Consider the following 22,137-nt stretch of genomic DNA (forward strand, 5'->3'; position numbering starts at 1 on the left):
TAGAACCATGACCTCCTGGTTCATAGGTCGATGCTCAATGACTGAGCCACACCGGCTAGGCTTACTTTATTTTTAAAATAGCTCTTTTAAGTACTCTCAGTCTTTTCAGAAATTATCATCTACTAGAACTCTTCAAAAGAAGCAGTTTTGCTTCTCTTATAGCTCAATATTAGTGTTCAAAACTTTTCCCCAGCATGATATTGTTACATCTTTATTAAGAGACCATAGAATTAGATGACTTCATCTCCAATTTTTTTTTTTTTAATCCACATCCTTTCTAATTTTCCCTCCTTCAAAGTTAATGATTTGTTTGTTTCCTAGTAAAGAAGTGGTCAGGATATGAGCTAAGCCATAGAATGACATTTTATAACAGATGCTGGAGGTATGTGATGCTTTGGTATGATCCATAAATATGTACACTCTAGTGAAAATGCAGTGTATTTTTCTATGAGAGAAGTAATGGCTGGTTCATAAAATCATTAACCCCTAAACCTCAAAATGACATCAAACCACTTTTCTTCTAATCCTTTGATTACAACCCATAGTCAAATTCCTTATGGGTCCTATTGGGTTTGTTAGGCATAAGGAACATGCTCTTGAAGTTTCTGTTACCTGTGACTGACATTTTGGACACTTCACTAGTGATGTAAGATTTATAGGAGTACAGCTCTCTTCAGTGCTTGATGGCTGAAATTTTCTTTTTCTAAATATCTTCTGAGGCACACGGGCTTCTATTCAATTTGAATAAATGCTCCAAAAACAAACAGGTAGTTGAATAAAAAACAGCTCTCAAATTCAAGCTGTCAGTGAGAGCTTTTTAGCAAATGGGGCAATAAGGGAAGATGAAGGTTAATTTTTCTCTTTCAAATGGAGGAAGTAGATGACGAAAATAATTGGTCTTATTTCAAGGGTAGAGATGTAATCAAATTGTGCTATAGCGTGTGACCACTCACTTAAATAACATAGCTGGGTTATCAAATGGCAGATAGGACCTGATTTAAGGGACAGACATTGAAATAATTGTTCCCAGCTCTGTACAGAAGTCTGTGACAATATGATGGCAAAACAGCTGCCAAAAATGTTTTAAAAAAATCAGCTAACTTGAAGTTTCATCTACAGTAGTCCCCCGTCATTCCTGGTTTCAGTTACCCATCAATATTAAGTGGAAAATTCCAGAAATAAACAATCCATACGTTTCTAATTGTCTGCTGTTCTGAGTAGCATAATATAACCGAGTGCCATCCCACTTGGACCGGCTTGGGATGTGAATCATCCCTCTGTCCAACATCTCCATGATGTATGCGCTCCCTGCCCATTAGTCCCTTGGTAGCATCTGGGTTATCAAATTGACTGTGGCGGTATCACAGTGCTTGTATTCAGATAATCCTTATTTTACTTCATAATGGCTGCAAAGCACAAGAGTAGGGATGCTGCCAATTGGGAAATGCCAAAGAAGCTGTAAAGTGCTTCCTTCAAGTCAAAAGGTGGGACCAGTACAATGAGATGTTGAGACAAACAGAAAGAGAGAAGGAGAAAGAGAGAAAGAGAGAGACCCCACATTCACATAACTTTTATTATTGTATATTGTTACAATTGTCCTATTTTAATATTAGTTATTGTTGTTAATCTCTTACTGTGCCTAATTTATAAATTAAACTTTATTATAAATATGCATGTATGGGAAAAAACATAGTATATATTAGGTTCGTACTATCTGCAGTTTCAGGCATCTACTGAGCATCTTGGAACATATCCCCTACTAATGAGGGGGCCTATTATACACATAAAGTTCTTAGGAAATTCTCAGTGCCCAGAAGATGATGTTTAGACCCTTGAGAATGGCTGGCAGGGCCCTCATCCTTAATCCTGCGTTGACTTCCCAAGCACGTCTTTGTGACCTGCCGTGGACCAGTGCTTTAGCTAGGATGGACAGTTTGCCTGCTGTTGGGCTCACAGATGCCTTCTCTGCTCTGGCCTTCACTGAGAGCAATGCCCTTCACTTCTTTGTCCATCTAGAAATTTCTGAGACATCCTCGAAGGCCAACTCAGAGGCTACTTTTTTCCCCACAAAAGCTTCCTCTAGAGCAGCGGTTCTCAACCTTCCTAATGCCTAATGCCGTGACCCTTTAATACAGCTTCATGGTGTGGTGACCCCCAACCATAAAATTATTTTCGTTGCTACTTCATAACTGTAATTTTGCTACTGTTATGAATCGTAATGTAAATATCTGATATGCAGGATGTATTTTCATTGTTACAAATTGAACATAATTAAAGCATAGTGATTAATCACAAAAACAATATGTAATTATATATGTGTTTTCTGATGGTCTTAGGCGACGACCCCTGTGAAAGGGTTGTTTGACCCCCAAAGGGGTCGCGACCCACAGGTTGAGAACAGCTGCTCTAGAGCCTCTGCCTTGTGGCAAACGAGTCCCCTCCCACCCATGATGACCTGGAAGGGCACTGCCGCTCCCCTGTGAGGACCCTTTCCCTCGGCCTCCCTGCAGGCTCACAGGATTATGCATCTTTTGAAGAAAGGGAATGTATTCATCTTTCAATTCCCAGTGCTTCCCATAGTGTCTGCCAAAGAACATGCACTTCATAAATGTTTGTTGAATTGATGATTGGATGAATACAAGGGCCCCAAATCCAGATGTTTAAAAGATGTAAAACAAAATCCAGCTGATGGGCTGAACATCCACCTTTTATCGGGCTGTTTCATCCGTAGCCAGGAGCTGCTTCTAAGCAAGTCAGCAGCGGTTTCAGCCGCGGCAACATGTGCTCTGCTGGGTGCCTGGCCCTCCAGGTATGGTAGACAACCATCTAGCTGAGTTAATATGGTCAGGGATATTTGTCAGGGTTTCATAAAAGCCCGTCTCATCTTTGCTCAAAAAGTTTCCCTGGTCTATTTATATAGGGGTAGGCAAAAGTAGGTTTACAGTTGTGAGTATGCCTACCACAGTTTATTCTTATGTTATTATTTATTAATCATTGTATTATTTTTCCATACGAACAACTGTAAACCTACTTTTGCCCTGCCCTGTATGGATGAAAAGGTGGTTTTAGATTTTCTTTTTAACTGCAGAAGATGAAATTTCAAATTAAGGAAGGTTCCAAAGTCTGTGATGACTTTGTGAACATGTTGAGATTGTCAGGGGGGTTGACAGTTATGAAGTGAGAGGCAGACTGCAAAGAAGAAAACATTTTTAAAGAATCAGCAGAGAAGTTTAATAGAACTAAATGAAAAATGTTTGCCTTTATAAATCATTTAAGATGATATTATGGTATGAAAAGGTAGACCCCTGGTAAGGGGCATTATTTTTAAATATATGCCATAAACAGAATATATAACAAAAAATAGTAATAATATTGATTTTCCTAGCTGCCATATATGTTTCATTATATAAGGTCACGGATTCATTAGTTTTGTAAGAAAAGTAAAAAAAAAATACACAATAATGGGGACACTTAAAAGTTATGATACTATACAAAAACACAATGACTCAAGGGTCTTGTATTTTTTAAGATTTTCCCATAATCATCACATTAATAAATTCTGCCCATATTGACACTTTTAGTTTCATCTTGGTAGTTTAATTTACCAAGAGCTGAGTTCATTTCCTTGATACCTCAAGTCATATTATTGAGCCAAATACAAAGAGACATTTATGCTTTGTTTCTAGGGCCAACTTTCCAGTTTTAACATAATGTGCTCTTGCTTATAGCTTTTAACTCATTTCATCCATTTTTTCATTCACTAATTCATTCTTTCATTAAAATTTAGTGGGTACTAGCTGAGTGCCAAGCACTGTATTAAATGCTGGGATTTAGATAATTAATAAATGGTTACTATGCTTCAGGTATCTGTAGTCCAGCTAGGGAGAAAAAATTACTATAAAATGTGATTAGTTTTACAAAAGAGGGAATACAGAGGAGAGTATAATTAAGTCTTTATGGAAAAGTTGGGGCCTGGCTGGTGTGGCTCAGTGGTTGAGCATTGACCTATGAACCAGGAGGTCACAGTTAGATTCCCAGTCAGGGCACATGCTTGGGTTGTGGGTTTGATCCCCAGTAGGGGCTGTGCAGGAGGCAGCCGATCAATGATTCTCTCTCATCATTGATGTTTCTATCTCTCTCTCTCACTCTCCCTTCCTCTATGAAAACAATAAAAATATATTTTTAAAAAAAGCTGCGGAAGGGTCCTCAGAGGAGGTTGGCCAGGGAGATAAGGAGTGCTGGCAGAGGGAGAACAGGTGTTCATAGACTCAGGGTATGAAGGACACGTCATGTTCATTATCTGTGAGGGGTCATGAGAAGGTGGACCATAGGTTTCACGGGAAGGGTGGTTGTTAAGTGAGACTGAGAAGGCAGATGAGGGGCCGACTGTGAAGGGTCTTGAACATAATCTCAAGACCATGCGGTGTCATTAAGGATTTTAAAGTACCGGGTAACATGATCCAGTTGTAGAAAATAATTCAGGCAGCAAAGGCCAATGGGTTCCAAAGACAACTGCCCTTTGAGATGTTAATAGTTGTGCCATGGAGAAGAGCCTTCCAGGTCAAGTAACTCTAAATAACAGCATATTTTACATGCACTAAAATAGTAATAGTAATATGTTATATATGACTATTTGAAAGGCTCAACAGGGGGCCTGTAGTCAGGAACCATCAATACCAGGTTGGGAAATACTGGATGAGAATTAAGCCAAGACAACACAGGGAGACCAAGTAAAAGGCTGTTTGTAATGGTTTGGTTAACTGGGAGGACTAGAACCAGCACAGTAGGAGAAGGATTAAGAAGGAAGAGAACAGCTGGGGTAGTTGGAAGGTATAGGAGGTGGAATCCACAGGTTTCAGGTGTTGACCGGGTGTGAAGGACAGACAAGGCTGAGATGGCTCCAGTTACCAGCTACAGAACAGGCTAGAAGGTGCTGTCACCCAAGAAGGGTGAAACAGACCCATGAAGGGGGCTGGGGAAGGTGGCAGGTAGATATGTTGTCAAGCTTGGTGTTAGACCTTTGATATTTGTAACTTTGCAGTATTTGAGACTGAGAGGTTAAAAAGGCAGTTAGAGGCAACAGAGGTGGAAACTGAGCCAAAACACATTAGGGCTCAGAGAAACAAAGAAAATGAGGACGGAATCTCACTTACTAGACAAGACTATAAAAATGGGAATAGACTTTCTAGCCCACTATTTTGTGGAATTTAGAGAATTTCTTCAATCACCTAATTTCTTAAACCTGGAAGTACAGGGGATATACTTCCTGCTTAATATTCCTGTTACTGGGTGAAACTTGGGTTGCACACCCACTAAAATCCAGAGCAATTATTACAAGGAGCTTTCTGCTAATACAAACCAAAGCACTACCCATGTGAGATTTGACCTCTGATCTCGGTTTTGCTTACATTTACTGTTGATTCCAAAGGTAGAATGAGGTGCACTTTCTTATGAAATATACTACTGAAAGCGAGATAAATATCCTCAGAGATTTTTCCTCTCCTGACACAACATTTTAAATAAACATGCTCTCTAACTTGTAAGGATATTTATTTTAATCACTGGAATATAACAAAACTGATGACTAAATAGATCTTCTGCCAGAATTCAGTCCTCAAAAGCAGATTAAAGTTATTCTTGTCTCTCTGTGTTTAAATATAGAAAATGAAAAATTTAATTCTCAAGCATTTGTAGTTGTCATTAAAATTCTCTTTTTTTTTCTTAATATTGCCAGGAGGGACTCTTCTCCCATACACCCTCTTATGCAGCTAAACTACAGGCCTTTTGATTTGTAACCCTGATTTAAAAAAAAAAAAAAAAGAGTATACAGGGAGATGATCGCATAATTACAGTTTTAAGCAAGGATGAAAATATGGGCTGTGGTGAATGTTTCAGTCCCTGCACACATGTGCACAATATGTGGGTACAGTTGGGTGGACACAATCCTGAATATAAGATATAGGCAACATAGTGAAATATAAATTATGTTTTAGAGTGAACTCTCTGATTCTTTTGGTTTAACTTGTCTATCACCTTTCTCCCCCCCCCCCATTTCTCTTAGATTTTTTAAAGAATAAAAACGAATACAGAAAGAAGATTGATGCATACGAAGCTCATAGACAATGGTGAGGAGTGTGGAAGTAGAAGGCAGGTTTTGAATCTCAAGTACCTTGTGCTAGTAGAGACTGATGCTTACAGTCAGCCCACAGAATAGCAGATCATAGTAGCCTGAGTAGTGACCCCCAAAGACATCTGCATCTTAATCCCTGAGACCTATGACTATGTTACCTTACATGGTAAAAGAGACTTTCACCCTTCAGTTGTGATTAAATTTAGCATTTTGAGATGGGGAGATTACCTGGGCTATCCAGGTGGGCTTGATGCAGTCACAGTGGTCCTTATAGGAGGGAGGCAGGAGGTTCAGAATCAAGAGACAGAGAGAGAGAGAGAGAGAGAGAGAGAGAGAGAGAGAGAGAGAGAGAGAGGATGTAAGGACAGAATCAGAAGTTGAAGTGAAGCACTTTGAAGGGGCCGTGAGCCAAGGAAACAAATGGTCTCCAGAAACTGGAAGAGGTAGGGTAATAGATTCTCCCCTAGAGTCTCTGGGAGGAATGCAGGCCTGCTAACAAACTCCTTGATTTTGGCCAAGTGGAACCGACCTCCAGCGCCACTTTATGTGTGGTAAGTTGTTACAGCAGCAATGGGAAACTAATACACAGATTAACTGCCCGGATATAGGCAACACACACTGAATGTTATATAAACTGCTCATTTTGGAACTGATATCAGATTTCCTCACAAGTTAATGCCTGAGCAAATGGTAAAGAGGCCTTGGGAAAGCTGTACTGCGTAGGGAACAGAGAATGGGTTTTGAAACCTACAGGCCCCCCGTTTCATTTACTGGCTGTGTGACCCAGGGGAAGCACGGCCTCTCCGAGCCTTTCCTCGCAGGGCTGCTGTAGGAATTAAAGGACAACACTCAAGAACAGCAGAATGAGTTCTTCCACATGAAGTGTGAATTCATGGTCACCTCTCAGTGCTTCAGGTTCCTCACCCATGAAGTGGGGATAATTGCAGTAACTACCACATTAAGGATAGTGAGGGTTAAATGAATTAAACATGTCAAATGCCTAGAACTGTGCTTGACACATAGTGAGTACTTCTCTTTAATAAGTGCTTCTCCTGAAATGAAGTGGGTGCTCAACAAATGAGCTGGCAGACTCGCCATGGACCTTTTCAGCACCATCCCCGGTGCTCTACATACCTGCACGGGGTGTTGTGGGGTCTCACTGAAACCTGGTCTCTGCTGCCATTGACCTGGTGGTCTAACTCAGAAGTCACAGGAAAGCACCTGCCCAGGTAAGGCGGTATATGACTGTTAAATGAACAGCCCTGGTCATGAACAGCGTGTGACTTCAGTGTGGGAGGACGGTAGAGGTCCTGGCAGAAGAGGTAGGACTCCTGCCCTACTTTGACAGACAGGCAGAGGGAAGGGGAACTGTGTGTGGGCAGGGAGAAGTGTGGGCAGATAGCAAGGTACTTGCCGAGATGGGAGAAGCGAGGCTGAAGATGGGCAGGCCATTGGGCTTTATTACATAACAATAGAGAATCACTGAGATAAATCCTAGCAGAAGACTGTTATGATCAAGATGTGCTAGACTGACTTTTGGCTCATACAAAGTGGTTCTCAGCCATGGTGCTGTAACACCCCAGTGTGATATAGCCTCTTATGAGGTGTAAATGATACGTTAATATACAGGCAACACCAAAGTTGATGATGATGATGATGATGATATGTGTGTATATTAAAAAAAATTAGAAAAGACTAATGCACTAAATATGTGTTTCAAAAGGCAACTAAACAAAAACCAACATAATTTTAAAGCTAAACTGATAAAGAGAAATATTAAATGCATCCTTCCAACAAGACAGATAAAAACCAAGGCACACAGTATTGTGTAAGAGGCAGAACTGAAATAAAGAAGGCCCCCTAAAAACCAAATGTAGAATTAGATTTCTGCTTCACATCTGCCTAATTGTTTCTAAACTAAAATTTTAACATAAATACTTGGACTCCACTCGAGGTCCCTCCAGACCTGCAGAATGTGTAAATATTGGCTATTTGCCATTTGTCAGGCAAATGCTCCAGAAGGTACAAAGAAGGTTGAATTCTTAGCAGGCAAATGGAGATTAACTGAAATTATGCTTTCCCTCCCTGAAAGAAAAGCATATTGCATGAAGTCAGTATAGCCCAGTGTTCAAACAGCAAGGAGGGGGAGTTTCTCCCTTCAAATGGGCCAAAATCCATCGTCCATGGGGTTACCTGTCTTCTTGAAATGAAGCATTTGACCCCCCATCTCCTTTTCTTTCACATGAATAAAGACAGTAAACTACCCCACTGATGTGACTCAGTGGTTGAGCATCAAATCATGAACCAAGAGGTTGCAGGTTAGGGTCCAGTCAGGTGACATGCCCGGGTTGTCGGCTGGATCCCCAGCAGGGGGCATGCAGGAGGCAGCCAATAGATGCTGATGTTTCTCTCTTATCGATGTTTCTATTTCTCTCTCCCTGTCCCTTCCTCTCTCTAAAAAACCAATAAAAACATTAACAACAACAACAACAAAAAGACAGTGACCTGGGTGTTGAAGGATTAGAGAGTTCAGCACTATCCTCTGTTAGATCCAAGCAGCTAAATGGGACCGACCTTGAGAGTACACAGCAGGTTTCCTTGTCCCAAAAGAACTGCCAAGAACAGAGCTCACCAGACAAATGGATGATCAACAGCTGGTGTCCTAAGCACTCCCCGAAGACAACAGCCAATTAGCCTGGAGACACATGTTACTCTTGACTTATTCCATATAACATAAACAATGACTTCCTTTCTTTTAATAAGTGGTCAGTAATAGCTGTTTCTGCCATACAAACTTAATCAAAGAAGTAGGACTCTAGGAAATAATGTAATAAAAATAGCCTATCATTACCACTAGGTTTAGAGAGATTCCTGGAAGTGACAAAGGATCCTTAAAACAGTGCCTATGCACCAAATGCTTTAAGAGCACTTTTCTTTCCTGGAGGATAGAATCGTCGGTGGCTTTCACTTTCTATGTTCTTTACTTCTTACTATGTTTTAACATTTTCCACAATTATTATGTATTGGGTATGAAATAGGATATTTTTAAAGGTCCTAATAAAGTGTAGTCAGTGGCTCATTGGATGAACTTTAAAGAGCTGTTTACTATTCGTTTCCTGATCTGAAAAGTGTACTTATACAAGCATACCTTGGAGATATTACAGATTCGGTTCCAGACCCTCGCAATAAAGCAGGTTGTAATCTTTTTGCTGGTGAAGGGTCTTGCCTTCAATGTGTAAAAACACCCAAAACCCCTGCAGTATCTGTGAAGCACAATAAAACAAGCCATATCTGTACTTGAGTTATCCCCAAAACTTTTCCCTAATGGAAGGAAATAGAAAGTTTTCAAAATGAATTCATGTCTTAACAGGCCCAAGATAGATAGAAAATGGAAGAATAATTACTCCTTGGAAATCCACTCTTTTTAATAGGGAGACTGGGCATGGTGGTATCAAAAGACCAAAAAGGTCTTGTACATGGAAGTGCTCTAAAAACTTAAAAACTGCAGTTATTCAATAACCTAAAGGGATTGGTATTTCACTCACTTTTACTGCTAGGTCAATATGACCTAAAACCATGTAGCAAACAGAGCAGTTAGATATAAAGTCAGAATTTTCAGGGTTTGTGTGTCAGTATTCTTGATCTACTTATCCCTTTTGTCATTCAATAAATGTTCTATCCAGGACTTACTATGTGCTTAATGGCAAAACAAGCTAATAATACAGGGACTTAATAGTTTTAACAATGGAGGTTGAGTTGGGCTGATTCCTTGAGGGCTTGCATGGGTTAGTGGTGCAGTTTAAGGTCCTGGATTCACTTTAGTTAAAGGTAAAAGTATGAAATCAGGAGACCTGGGTTCTGGACCAGCCTTTAAGATCTTGGGCAAGGCCATATCTAGGACATGGTTACATCATCTGTAAAACAAAGGGGCTCATACATAATCCCTGAGGGCCCTTTTGGCCACAGTGGTCTCCAACAATGGAAAGGATCCTATAAAACTGGTTGATGGCCAATCCTAAATTTGCTAGCGATATGAGCCTCAGTCTCCTCAAACCCCAAAATGAAGATAATAAAACCTCTGTTTCACTGGATAGTTGTAAGGATTTAATTAGGTGTGTAATCCTATATAATAAAAGGCTAATATACAAATTGACCGAAGGGTGGAACAACCGATCACTATGACATGCACTGACCACCAGGGGGCAGACGCTCCACTCAGGAGCTTCCCCCTTGTGGTCAGTGCACTCCCACAGGGAGAGCACTGCTCAGTCAGAAGCCCTGAGCCAGGCTCATGGCTGGCAAGCGCAGCGAACATGGGGAGCGGGCCTAAGCTGTCAGTCAGACATCCCCCGAGGGCTCCCAGACTGAGAGAGGGCACAGGCCAGGCTGAGGGGACCCCCCCCCCAAGTGCACGAATTTCATGCACCGAGCCTCTAGTACTATATATTTCTTAACCAAACACTGTTACATAGACACTGAAAAGGTATAACATCCTCTTGACATCCACAAACCATCACACAAAAATAGAATTTATGAACTTAGCCATAGTCCTCTAAGCTCTAAAAGAAAATGTACAGTCAATGTCTGTTTCCTGATGCTTTATGTTTTAGTGTTTTGCTCACTCATTACTATTTGATCCTTTGAGCACTTTGCTAAGTCACAGCCCCAGGATGGGCTGGGAGAAGGCAGGGGCTCTGGCACCTGATTGTGAATAGCACAGAGGACGTGTGGGAACAGCGAGGGTATGTACGACGCTGCTCCCCTCTCTCCTTCCCAGCTGTAACCCTCTACTTTATCATTCTAATTGGGACAGATTTGAGAGTGAAAAACTGTTTCAGTGAAACCAGGATGTATGTCCCCCTGACCTTTCAGGCTCACTTTTTGTGACCTCTGATGTCACTTAAAGGTCCTGAGGCTGGAGCTGTGACTAATGTCCTCATGGGGTGGGAATTGCAAAATAGCATTCTATTAAAATCATTAAAATCCTTCTGTGCTGTTTTAAAGGCAGGCCAAAAGATGATTTAAAGCTTGATAAATGTATTTTTAGATAAGATACTGTGATAAAATAGTTTTGTTTGTATTATTGTAATGTATGCTTTCGAGGGGGGTCAGTAAAGTTTTTCTGTAAGAGGACAGAGTGCATATTTTAGGTTTGGTGGGCCATCTGGTCTCTGTCACAACCACACAGTTCTGTCCTTGCAGGCTGAAAGCAGCCATAGACAATACATATAAAAGCATGGGTGTTGCTGTGTTCCAATAAAACTTTAGTGGCAACAACTGGCTGTGAGCTGGATTTGACTTCGGGCTGCAGTTGCCAAGTGCTGCTTTAAAGCAACAGTTCCCAGACTTGGAATTCATAGGACCAGGAAAAAAAATGTCTGGAGTTGATTCAAGCTTTCTAACTTTTTATTTTACTAAGTAATTATGTTAACAAAAACATCATTGCCTAGTACCTTTATCTTTTAGAATTTTAATTAGCCAAAAACTAGTAAGGGTACAGATTCAGGACAAATTTAGCTTTATGGAAAACCTACCACATTGTCCTTATTTCTACAATTTTTCATGAGCCTGGTGAAAACTTTGTCACGAATATGCTCAGGTTACTAGATGGTTCATTTGAGTTGCTTCTAGAGATGACATGGTGAGGCACAGTAGAAAGAACATGGTATGTAGTTAAAAGATCTGGAGTTGAGTAAGATTGGGGGAGTACTCACAGGGGAAAAATGAGCTGACCTTGAACATTCCTTTAAAGGAACAAGACTACTCAAAGAGAGTGACCCCTGTCCTGAATCCCTGATGCAAACACAAACTCCAATACTCAGACTCACCGGCTGCCATTGCGCAGGGTACCAGGCCGGGGGACAGTTGAAGCGGTTACAAGCTTGCACGGTGTTGGGCTTGTGCTGGCGACACAGGTCATCAGCCAGGATTACTGTTTCATTCATCTCTCTGGAACGTATCTGGGAGCAGAAGACGTCTCTGGTCTGCAGGCCAACCCCACAGGTGAGGCTGCATGGACTCCACTTGCCGACTTCCCACCTGGGAAGAAATCAGAGAACACCTTGAGCACCTGTGCAGAGAACATTGCCCATGATATGAAATGTTGTTAATGGAGTAAAAACAGCTACCTGGGAATGAGGGAAGTTCCAGCACAAAGATTGGCTAGGAATTCTATCCCCCTCCTCAAATCCACCCTTTCCCTTTATGCTCTAGCCTTGATTTACTTCGACTAAAGCAAAGGAGGTGATAAAATGGAACATTCAGTTTCACCCACAAAATCATCAAAAATGATCTCAATCATGTTTATTTTGATGGAACATGAACTTCATCAAAATAAGGAGGGTGTGCTAGGTAAAACGTAAAGGCTTTGGGCACCACGTATTGAAGAGCGGGCCTGGAAGAAGCCTTTATGTTCATCTCTCCAGCCCCCATTCTTAGCAACACTGAAAAAATTGTGCTTGTTTTTCTTTGGCTTCAAAGTGAAAGGTCGTTGGCTCCAACTTCCTTCAAACTTCCATCACAGAATAGAAATGGCTCTGTCCTATGTATAAATCTCATTGCTGCCTGGGACTGGAGAATGTAACAAAAGTGAAGGTTGCTAAGTAAATCAGTCTTCTTGAGGGAAAATAACTGGAGAGAACTCCTCATTATCTGGAGGTGGAAGTCAAATAACCACAGATGAGTTGAGTGCATAAATGGGCCATTCCAAATGGCCACGTCTCAAGAAGTACATTTATAACGAGCCAAGGACCTATAAACATATTCCCACTGCATTTCCCTGCTGTTGCAGCCTCCAAAATGGGAACGATAAGGATAAAGCTCAGTTGCTTGGGCTCTGAGTCAGAAGCGCTCTTTAACAATCAGTTTTAGAAAGCTCTGTTTACAACGTGAGGCAGAGAGATACTGCAATAGGACTTAGCCAAGAAAAGCATCGCAAGGATGTCCTTCAGTAGCTAGGCTCCCTACCTTCCTTAGCCAGCCCTAAAAATTGGTTTAAATTCTTTAGCCGTAATATTGTTTTTGTCAGACTGTAAAACTGAGTGTATACTCAATCTCTTCTTGATACTCTGATATGTAACTACTTTTCCAATTCCTATTTCCATGACCTCCTTCCATCGACTCTATGTTTAAGCTCTATCTGTAGTAAATTACTTTCTTATTCTCAACTCATGCCCCCCTCCCCCCACCCCCTGGTATTTTCTAGCTCTGTGTTTACTCAAATTATTGCTCCTAATTTGGAATACTTTTGGTCCTTTCCTTATCCCTCAAAATTTATTCCATTTCTATATATCCAAATTTGACCCACATTTAAAGGATTATACCTGCGATAGACACGTATCATTTTCTCAACTGTATTATAGTTATTCGGCCTGTTAAGAGCGCTATGGGAGTATTTGCCTCTTAAAAGCAAGGTCTATGTATCTGAGTCAGTTTCGTATCTCATAGCACCTTCTAGATAATTAATGTATATTGTTCATCGTTTTCTGATAAATTAGCCAATGGAAGGGATCTACCATCATAGGGGGCACTTTACAAATGTCAGGTCATTAATTACCTCCGTAACAACATGAGACAAGCTCTACTGGTTTTCCTGGTTTTACAGTTGGCCAAGAGGCAGACTTGCCTAAACGTGGGTTTGCCTGGCTCCAAAGCCTTTGTCCTTTCTATTGTACCATGCTATCTCCAGAAAATACCTTGGAAATTGTCCTGTCAACAGTCAATAAATTTTAAATACATAGAAGAGGAGAAGCTGGGTTGAATGTATTTCTTTTAGCTCCTGTATGAATTTCTATAAACTTGTTTTCGAGTCCCTAGCTTGGGTGAATCCCACGCTTTAATATGTTGTGGGGTTATTGGTTTTAAAATACATACACACATTCTTTGTCACTCCTCCCTTCTAAAGATGGAGTCTTGAGTGAGGGCTGAAATCAGTGACTCAATTGTAATGAAGAGAATGAGGCAGAGTGATGCTTTGTAACTTCCAAAATGAAATCATAAAAGGTTTAATACAGCATTGCCGACTATACTTACAATGTTGTACACCAGATCTCTAGAGCTTATTCATCTTGTACAACTGAAACGCTATGCCCATTGCTTGGTAACTCTCCATTTCCTGCTCCCCCGAGCCTATGGCAACCACCATTCCACTCTTTGAGTCTATCATTTGACTATTTTAGATACTGCATATAAGTGGAATTATGGAGTACTTATCCTTCTGTGCCTGGCTTATTTCACTTAGCATAATGTCCTTAAGATTTTTTATGTCCCATGTTGCAAATTTACTTTGTGTTTAAGGCTGAATAATAGTTCATTCTATGTAGAGAGCAAATTTCCTTTATCCATCCATCTGTCTATGGGCATTTATGTTGCTTCCACATCTTTCCTATTGTGAATAGTGAGTGTACAGTGAACATGGGAGTGCTCATATCTCTTCAAGGTCCTGATGTTTTTGGATAAATATCCAGAAGTGGGATTGCTGAATAATATGGGAGCTCTATTTTTAATTTTCTGAGGAACCACCTGAGAAATTGTACTGTTTTTCATAGTGGCTGCACCATTTTGCATTCCCAACAATGGTGTGTAAGAGTTCCATTTTCTCCACACCCTCACAAATATCACACTTGTGATATTTCATGGAATTTTAAAAAAATAATAGCCTTCTTGACAAGTTTGAGTTGATATCTCATTGTGGTTTTGATTTGTATTTCCCTGATGAGTAGTGGCATTGACCAATATTCATATAGCTGCTGGCCACTTGTTTGTTTTGTTCAAAGAAATGTCCATTCAAATCTTTAGCCCATGTTAATACTGGATTAATTGTTGTGTTTTTTTTCTTTTTTGCTATTGAGTTGTAGGAGTTCTTTATATATTTTAGAGATTAACTCCTTATCAGATAGATGATTTGCTTTTTCATTCTGTTGATTGTTTCCTTTATTGTGTTCAGATATTGTGTACCTGTAATCCATTACCTTGATGAGAGCATGGCGGTATGGCTATTCTGGTTTACCACTTATTGTGGGTTGATATGAATCTCCCATCTGAATCCTAACCCCCAGTCCTTCAGAATGTGAACTTATTAGGAAGCGGGGTCATTGCAGATGTAATCACTTGAGATGAGGTCATACTAGAATAGGGTGGGCCCTTAATCCAACATGACTGTGGTCCTCATAAGATGTGAGGGAAGAACGCCATGTAATGACAGACAGAGATCGCAGTGATGCATCTATAAGCAAAGGAATGTCAAGGATTGCCAGCAAAGACCGGAAGCTACATGAGGCAAGGAAGGATTCTCCCTCACAGGTTTCAGAGGGAGCGTGGCCCTGCTGACACTTTGATTTTGAGCATGACTTTTGCCTGCAGAACTATGAGAGAATAAATCTCTGTTGTTTTAAATCACCTTGTTTGTGGTACTTTGTTTCAGCAGCCCTTGGAAACCAACATACCCCTGTAACCTCAGGGCCTAGCATGGTGCCTGGAACACATCGGGTGCTCAGTAAGTATGAAGTGAGTGGAGCCCCAGTCAACTGTGTGGGTACCTTCAGTTAGTCACTCAGCTGGTCAACCATCTCAACTGTGCCCACTAACGAACTGCCACCACCAATTTCAAAGACCCAAAGCTCTGAACACCACAGAGTTTTCTTCAGTGTGGTTCAAACTTGGTGACAACACTGGACCTGAATTGACGTAATGCTTTTATAGGTCACATCCTGATTTTACTACAACAGTATTAGCCTGGTGGATTATGCTCCCCCATCCTGACCCCCCCAGAACTTACTAGGTGTGTTACACATTTTATGTCTTAGTAATCCTAACATATTTCTAAAAATACAAAAAGTTCTGAATTCCAAACACACGAGCCACAATGATTTTGGCAAAAGGACCATGGCCCTATATAAGAAGGATGGTAAACACGATCACTGTGGTTTCTTTCAGCTTTTAGGCTTCAGGTTGGGCCTTAGGGAGACTCTGGTACCCTCAGAGTGCTCTTTCTCTAAGGCTTTCTTTCCTCTGAGCCCTTCTCCACACTCCTGTCCCTTTTGTCAAAGCCTGCTTTCAAGGAAGGTTCTGAGAGCTGGCAGGTCAGAGCTGATGCTCTGTAGCTTCGGGTTGGACCCTGCCCAGGTTCTGAGTGAGTGACACCTGATCACAGGCAGGCAGGAGACAGAGGGCTACCTCCCAGCCCCGAGGCTAGAATTACTCTTCCTGCCCTCTGCCCAGAATCACGCAGATTGAGTTGGCCTGTCTCTAAAACTGGATTTTAGGTTTTAGCCTTGGTTTCCCAATTCCTGATGGTGCTGGAGTTCTGCCCAAAGCCCAGCTTTTTAGCTTTTTAGATTGTTGTTCTGTCACTCTGTCTAGACCTGGACCGCCCCTGGCCTTGGGCTGGGCAGAGACTCTTAGCCATGAGCCATAAGCCACAATGTGACAGCAACCTAGCTGATAGCACACATTATTGCTAATAACAATAGTGATTCTAACCTTTACACAGAACTTACGATGAGCCAGACACTTTCTAGTTGCTTTATGTCTATTGTCTTCTGTAATCCTCTCCATACCCCTGTGAGATAGATACTAATATTATTTGTATTTTAACAACAAGGAGCTGAGGCCTGGAGAAGTTAAATGATTAATTAGTCATGGCCCACAATGCCTCTTGCCAACACTCACAGATGTCAATGCCACTTGCATTACATCCAAATCTACCAAGACTTGGACACATGGGGCTGAGACTGGGGCTGCTCCCTATGCCAGAGGCCAGCACTGTGGACGTATCAGCCCCAGCTCCACACCCCAGAATTACAGCAGGACTCAAGGTTAAGGTCACCCAAGACGTGGGATACATATTTGCATCCACCCTATGAAGAAGGTACTACAAGTTGCCCCGAGTAACATTATAAAGGCTCTCAGAAGTAATTTGTCCAAATCACACAGCTAGTAAACAAGAGAATCAGGATTCAAACTTAGGCAGTCTGGCTCCTACATGCTTAACACGTTAGGTGCCAAGCCTGTTTTGTCTTCCTTTCCATTTCAGTCACCGGTGACTGACATGGCGCTTAACATGTTCATTATATTCTGCTACTTCTTAGGGTCAGAATAATGAATACAGCAGAGCAAAATAGATCTGAAATGCACACTTTAGGATCCCTGCTGCTTACAACTTCAGAAAATGACAAATGACAAAATGATAGCTCTGTTCCTAAAGAATGGAAACACACCGATGCCACCCAGGGTTACAAATATATTTGGAGGTATTTCAATAACATAGCAGTGGTATGTGGCAGTCCAACGGGCAAAGGCAGACTGCAGTCCCCCCAAGGACAGGTTTGCTTTTTGTAAAGGTGGCCATTAGAGATAACGTGGTCAATCAAGAACTTATGGAGTTCCCCAAGAACTTAGCAGCCTGTGTTTGTATTAGCTACACCCAGGAGGAATTTTCACCTTCCTTTGGCTGAGGGCTCATTAGGTGAGTTGCCAAGGTTTTTCTCCCTTACTCTTTAAAGAAGGCAATGAATGGCCTATTGTCTCCAGTAACTCATTGCTTGTTGCTGGCATAAATGCACATAATTCCTAAAGGCAGACTCTCCCTACCTCAAGCTATTATGCTCTAATACCCATCTCTTACCTTGGTTTTTGCAGCAAAATAGGGCTTGTGTCTTTATTCAAAATTTTAAAATAAAGTTTTTGTTAGGAGGCAAAATGCCATTGTAAATTTCAGTTATTTGTTAGAAGCATTCTTTAAAACCTTGTGTCTAACCCAGCTGTGGGCAAACTACGGCCCGCGGACCTGCGGCCCGTTTGAAATGAATAAAACTAAAAAAAAAAAAAAAGACCGTACCCTTTTATGTAATGATGTTTACTTTGAATTTATATTAGTTCACACAAACACTCCCTCCATGCTTTTGTTCCGGCCCTCCGGTCCAGTTTAAGAACCCATTGTGGCCCTCGAGTCAAAAATTTTGCCCACCTCTGGTTAACCCTTCAACTTGGCATTTCTGCCCAACATTTCTGTATATGTGACTTTTTGAAGTTCCCCACAGATGTCTGTTTCCTTCAGCATGCCTCTGAGGTCAGGAGGCAGACAGCAATCAGGCGATGGCCAATCACCCGGAGCACAGCCCTCCAGAAAGCCTGAGGCGGGGCACCGTCTAGGATCCTGTCCCACTTTAAGGGATTCGGACAATTACTAGCAGCTCCCAATTTATCTTTACATCTCCCAGTTTCCAATTTATCCATAGCCCTAAGCTTCCAAAACGCCAATCTGGTCACTTTACTTCCTCTGATTACAACCCCCCATAGGAGTCCAAGGGAGTTTCAGGAGGGACGGCCTGTCCAGGGCTCAGCTTTGGTCCAGTGCACTCACTGGGGGCGAGAGGGCACGGCATGACTGCAGCTGAACTTTCTAACTTGCTATTCCTCCCTCCTCTTCTTTTCTCCTTCTCCTTTTAGGGGCTAAACTTTAGCCTGAGCCGTGGTGAGGAATGGTCCATGGCTTGTGACAAGGCTCAGCACTGGCCAAGGTAGCTGGGAAATGAACATTCAGGGAGGATTAAACAAATACATAAATATATAAAGAGGAATGAGAATCAGATGTCTTGCTATCAGAAAGTGGAATTGGATTGGTAGAAAATAGTGTGAACTTGTGATTTTTTTTTTTCTAATTTTTCAATTAGAGTTGACATTCAATATTATTTTATATTAGTTCCAGGTGTACAGCATAGTGGTCAGACATTTATATAATTTACGAAGTGATCCCCTTAAGAGGTCTCATACCCACCTGGCACCATACATAGTTATTACAATATTATCGACTATACTAGAGGCCCGGTGCACAGTCGTGCACTAGTGGGGTCCCTCGGTGTGGCCTGTGGGGATCAGGCCAAAACTGGCTCTCCGATATCCCCCAAGGGGTCCTAGATTGCGAGAGGGCGGTTCTCAGGTGATGCATCCAGGAATCCGGCTCCCTCCTCTCTGGTTCTGGGTGCGTGACCTGAGAACCGCAGCTACCAAGTCACTGCAGCTCGGCAGCTCCTGCATTGAGCATCGGCTCCCTGGTGGTCAGTGCATGTCATAGCTACTGGTTGGATGGTCGAACCGTTGCTGGTCAGCCAGTGGCTTAGGCTTTTATATATATAGATTCCTTATGCTGCACTGTACATCCCCATGACTATCTTGTAACTACCAATTTGTCCTTCTTAATCCCTTCACCTTTTTCACTCAGCCCCTCAACCCTCTCCCATCTGCCAACTATAAGTTTGTTCCCTATACTGTGAGTCTGTTTCTGTGTTGTTTGTTCATTTACTTTGTTCTTTAGATCCTCATATAAGTGAAATAATATGGCATTTGTCTTTCTCTGTCTGACTTATTTCACTTAGCGTAATACCCGCTAGGTCCATCCATGCTGTTGCAAATGGTAAGATTTCATTCTTTTTTATGTCCCAGTAATATTCCACTGTGTATATGTACCACATCTTCTTTATCCAATTGTCTGCTGATGAACACTGAGGTTGCTTCCATTTCTTGGCTATTGTAAATAATGCTGCAATGAACATGGGGTACATATATCTTTCAAATTAATATTTTGGGTTTCTTCAAATATATCACCAGAGGTGGGATTGCTGGGTCATAAGGCAGTTTTATTTTTAATTTTTTGAGGAACCTCCACACTGTTTTCCATAGTGGCTGTACCAATTTGCATTCTCACCAAGAGTGCACAAGGGTTCCCTTTTGTCCACATCCTCATCAATACCTGCTGTTTGTTGATTTATCAATGATAGCCATTCTGATGTGAGGTAATATCTCATTGTGATTTTAATTTGCATTTCTCTGTGAACTTGCGGTGTTTAATAGATGGACAGATACCTAGATAGACATAGATACATCAACAGATATAAATGAGTGAAAACAATACACATATGTATAAAAGCTTTCCCAGGTCTTTCTGCTGAGAGGCCTAGAAGCAATGATATCCCAGTCGTATCAAGTATATCAAGTGCCCAGATCTTGATTCCAAATACCATTCTCCACTCAGGAAGCAGTTCCTGTAGAAATGTCTCCAGCAGGGGCCGGGAAAATGAAAAATGAGCCTGGAACATCTTGTATCCCAAAACTAAGAAATATTCAAAGAATAATGGGATATATGTCAAAAGAACACAAGGGCCAGTTTGAAGGAGCTCCCACTGGCCATGCTTGGGATAATTTGATAGTAATGGATTTTAATCCTTTGAGAAAAACAGAAATTTATAAATAAATAAGAAGAGAAAGTGCTACCCTACAGTAGCATGCCTATTAATAATCTAGAACAGGGGTCCTCAAACTACGGCCCGCGGGCCACATGCAAATACATTTATTATATTTGTTCCCGTTTTGTTTTTTTACTTCAAAATAAGATATGTGCAGTGTGCATAGAAATTTGTTCATAGTTTTTTCTTAAACTATAGTCTGGCCCTCCAACGGTCTGAGGGACAGTGAACTGGCCCCCTGTTTAAAAAGTTTGAGGACCCCTGATCTAGAAGGAATGATATAATTTAGAAAGTCACCATTTGTCCACCATAATAATAAAAAAGGATTCAAGCAAGGCTCATCAGTGAATATTAACACTGGTGGGTCAAACGCTGATGAGGAATAGGGTATTTACTTAGTTCAGATTGTCTCCCCATAAAATATTTATGTTACTTACTATTAATAAGGGCAACATACTTAATAATTTTACAGTGGAAAACCTGGCTGACATCACCTTAGCCAAGTAATAAGAGCTAACATCACCAGTAATGAATGGAACACAACAACCATTCATTGTTTCCTGCCACATGCACTAAAAGAATATAGCATATTTCTGTGGTATTTCTGTCAAAAATTCAAAAATCATGAGGCAACATCAAGCAAACCCAAACTGAGTGACATTTAACAAAGTATCTGGCCTATATTCCTTGAAACCATCCAGGATATTTAAGACAAGAACATACCGCCAGATGAAGGAGTCTAAGAAGAAATGACAACCACACCTTGGACCTATAAAGGACATTATTGGGACAACTGGCAACATTTGAACAGAGTCTGTGGATGAGATGGTGATTTAATGTCACCTATGGTTCTGATGGTTAGACTGTAGTTATTTATGACAGCATCCTGTTACTTAAGTAGTACACATTGACATGTTAAGATGCAATGGGATATCTCCTGACATGATTCTCAAATGGCCCCAAAAGGTTAAGAACTATGAAACTGAGGGGATGGTATAAGGGAGCCCTGTGTATTATTTTTGCAACTACTGAAAAACTGAAATTATGTCAAAATAAAGGTTATAAAACACCACAGACAGTTAACCACAGGCAAAGGTTCAAATCCTTGGCTGGCCTGTACTGTGCTTCACAAAGAAGGCTGGATGTATCTTCCTGGTTTAATCTCAGGTCAGCCCCATCCTGAACTTGGCTGAGTACCCAGCAGAGAGAACCCCTCTTCTCTAGCTGGAGAACTCCTCTGGCTCTCAGCGTGGAGCCTAAACATCCCGCTCCTGTCTGAATACTTTTCTGATATCTCCGCCACCAGGCAGAGCTAGACCTTTCTCTCTGCAGCACGCTGCTGTCTCCTTCCTCCCAAGGTCGTTCTTCTCTCCCCTCAGGCTCACCTTCAGTATTACACTGTAGTTATCTTTGTTTCTTTGTCTGTTTCTCTCACCAGACCGCACTCCACAAGTGCAGCAATGGCTCTGACCTACTCCTCTTTCTATCTCCAGCACCCACTCCAGCGCCTGGCATATCACAGATGCTCTGGGTGGTCTTGGGACATAATGTGGAAGACCCTGGGCCCTGGGACTGGATTATCTGTGAATGAACTGTGTTCTGCCACTCTCTAATTGCATAATCTTGGGCAAGTGACTTAACAATGTACTAATATTAAGAATGGGAATAATAGCAATACCCACTTCAAAAAGCTATTATGAGGTTTAAGTGAGAACATCTAGATGAAGGGCTTAAGCTCCGTGCCTGGCACAGATTAAGGGCTCTATA

At 41.4% G+C, this 22,137-nt stretch overlaps 1 protein-coding gene across 3 annotated transcripts in view; it reads right to left on the bottom strand.

Moving 5' to 3' along the window:
* Positions 1-22,137, bottom strand: part of ADAMTSL1 (ADAMTS like 1) — a gene marked incomplete at both ends in the record, with an annotated part of 891,527 nt that overhangs the window by 131,159 nt on the left and 738,231 nt on the right. For all 3 annotated transcript variants that reach the window (XM_081104271.1, XM_081104273.1, XM_081104272.1), the window contains one exon: positions 11,959-12,169. In XM_081104271.1, coding sequence (XP_080960397.1) covers positions 11,959-12,169 — 211 coding nt within the window. The remainder of the gene's footprint in view (positions 1-11,958; positions 12,170-22,137) is intronic.

The sequence above is a fragment of the Myotis nattereri genome (genome assembly GCF_964212035.1).
Source record: "Myotis nattereri genome assembly, chromosome: 12".
In the NCBI taxonomy this organism is placed as follows: Eukaryota; Metazoa; Chordata; class Mammalia; order Chiroptera; family Vespertilionidae; genus Myotis; species Myotis nattereri.